We start from the raw sequence: 1443 nt of genomic DNA on the forward strand, positions 1-1443 counted from the left end.
GGGGTATATGGGTTATATGGGGTGGCTATGGGGTTATATGGGATGCTATGGGGCGCTATGGGGCGCTATGGGGCGCTATGGGGCTGTCTGTAGGTCGGGTACAGTATCCGCTTTGAGGACTGCACGTCGGAGCGCACGCTGCTCAAGTACATGACGGACGGGATGCTGCTCAGGGAGTTCCTCACCGAGCCCGACCTCGCGTCCTACAGGTGGGAATAGGGACCCCAAATAGAGACCCTAAATACACCTTAATGACCCCAAATCCAACCCAAAGACCCTAAATACACCTTAATGACCCCAAAGCCAACCCAAAGACCCTAAATACACCTTAATGACCCCAAAGCCAACCCAATGACCCTAAATACATATTAATGACCCTAAATACATATTAATGACCCCAAATCCAACCCAATGACCCTAAATACACCCCAAAGACCCTAAATACACCTTAATGACCCTAAATACACCTTAATGATCCCAAAGCCACCCCAAAGACCCTAAATCCAACCCAATGACCCTAAATCCATCATAATGACCCCAAATCCAACCCAAAGACCCTAAATACACCTTAATGACCCTAAATCCATCTTAATGATCCCAAACCTGACCCCAATGACCCTAAATCCACCCCAAAGACCCCAAACCCACCCCAATGACCCCAAACCTGACCCCAAAGCCACCCCAAAGACCCTAAATACACCTTAATGACCCCAAATCCAACCCAAAGACCCTAAATACACCTTAATGACCCCAAAGCCACCCCAAAGACCCCAAAGACCCCATTGACCCCAAACCCCCCCCCTATCCCCATCAGTGTGATCATGGTGGACGAGGCCCACGACCCCAAACCCACCTCATTGACCCCAAATCCATCTCATTGACCCCAAACCCACCTCAATGACCCTAAATCCATCCCAATGACCCCAAACCCTCCTTAATGATGCTAAACCCACCCCAGAGACCCCAAACCCCCCGCAATGATCCCAAAGACATCAAAGACCCCAAACCCATCCCAATGATCCCAAAGACCCCAAAGACCCCATTGACCCCAAACCCACCCCACTGACCCTAATCCCACCCCACAGCCCCCAAAGACCCCAAACCCCCCTCAATAACCCTAAATCCATCTCATCGACCCCAAACCCACCTTATTGACCCCAAACCCACCCCAAAGACCCCAACCCCCCCATCAATGACCCCAAATCTATCTCATTGACCCCAAACCCATCCCAATGATCCCAAAGACCCTAAACCCACCTCATTGACCCCAAACCCACCCCAAAGACCCCACTGACCCCAACCCCCCCCCATCTGGGCCCATCAGTGTGATCATGGTGGACAAGACCCATGACCCCAAACCCACCCCAAAGACCCCATTGACCCCAAACGACCCCAAACCCATCCCAATGATCCCAAAGACCCCAAAGACCCCACTGACCCCAA

The 1443-nt window shown here is 51.9% G+C and overlaps 1 protein-coding gene across 1 annotated transcript in view; it reads left to right on the forward strand.

Moving 5' to 3' along the window:
• The window catches only part of LOC107307494 (pre-mRNA-splicing factor ATP-dependent RNA helicase DHX16-like), a gene marked incomplete at its 3' end in the record, with an annotated part of 31893 nt that overhangs the window by 15284 nt on the left and 15166 nt on the right, over nucleotides 1–1443 (forward strand). Inside the window, 1 exon segment of the mRNA XM_015851000.1 lies at nucleotides 94–209. Coding sequence (XP_015706486.1) covers nucleotides 94–209 — 116 coding nt within the window.

Source organism: Coturnix japonica, unplaced genomic scaffold (assembly GCF_001577835.2).
Source record: "Coturnix japonica isolate 7356 unplaced genomic scaffold, Coturnix japonica 2.1 chrUnrandom626, whole genome shotgun sequence".
Classification (NCBI taxonomy): Eukaryota; Metazoa; Chordata; class Aves; order Galliformes; family Phasianidae; genus Coturnix; species Coturnix japonica.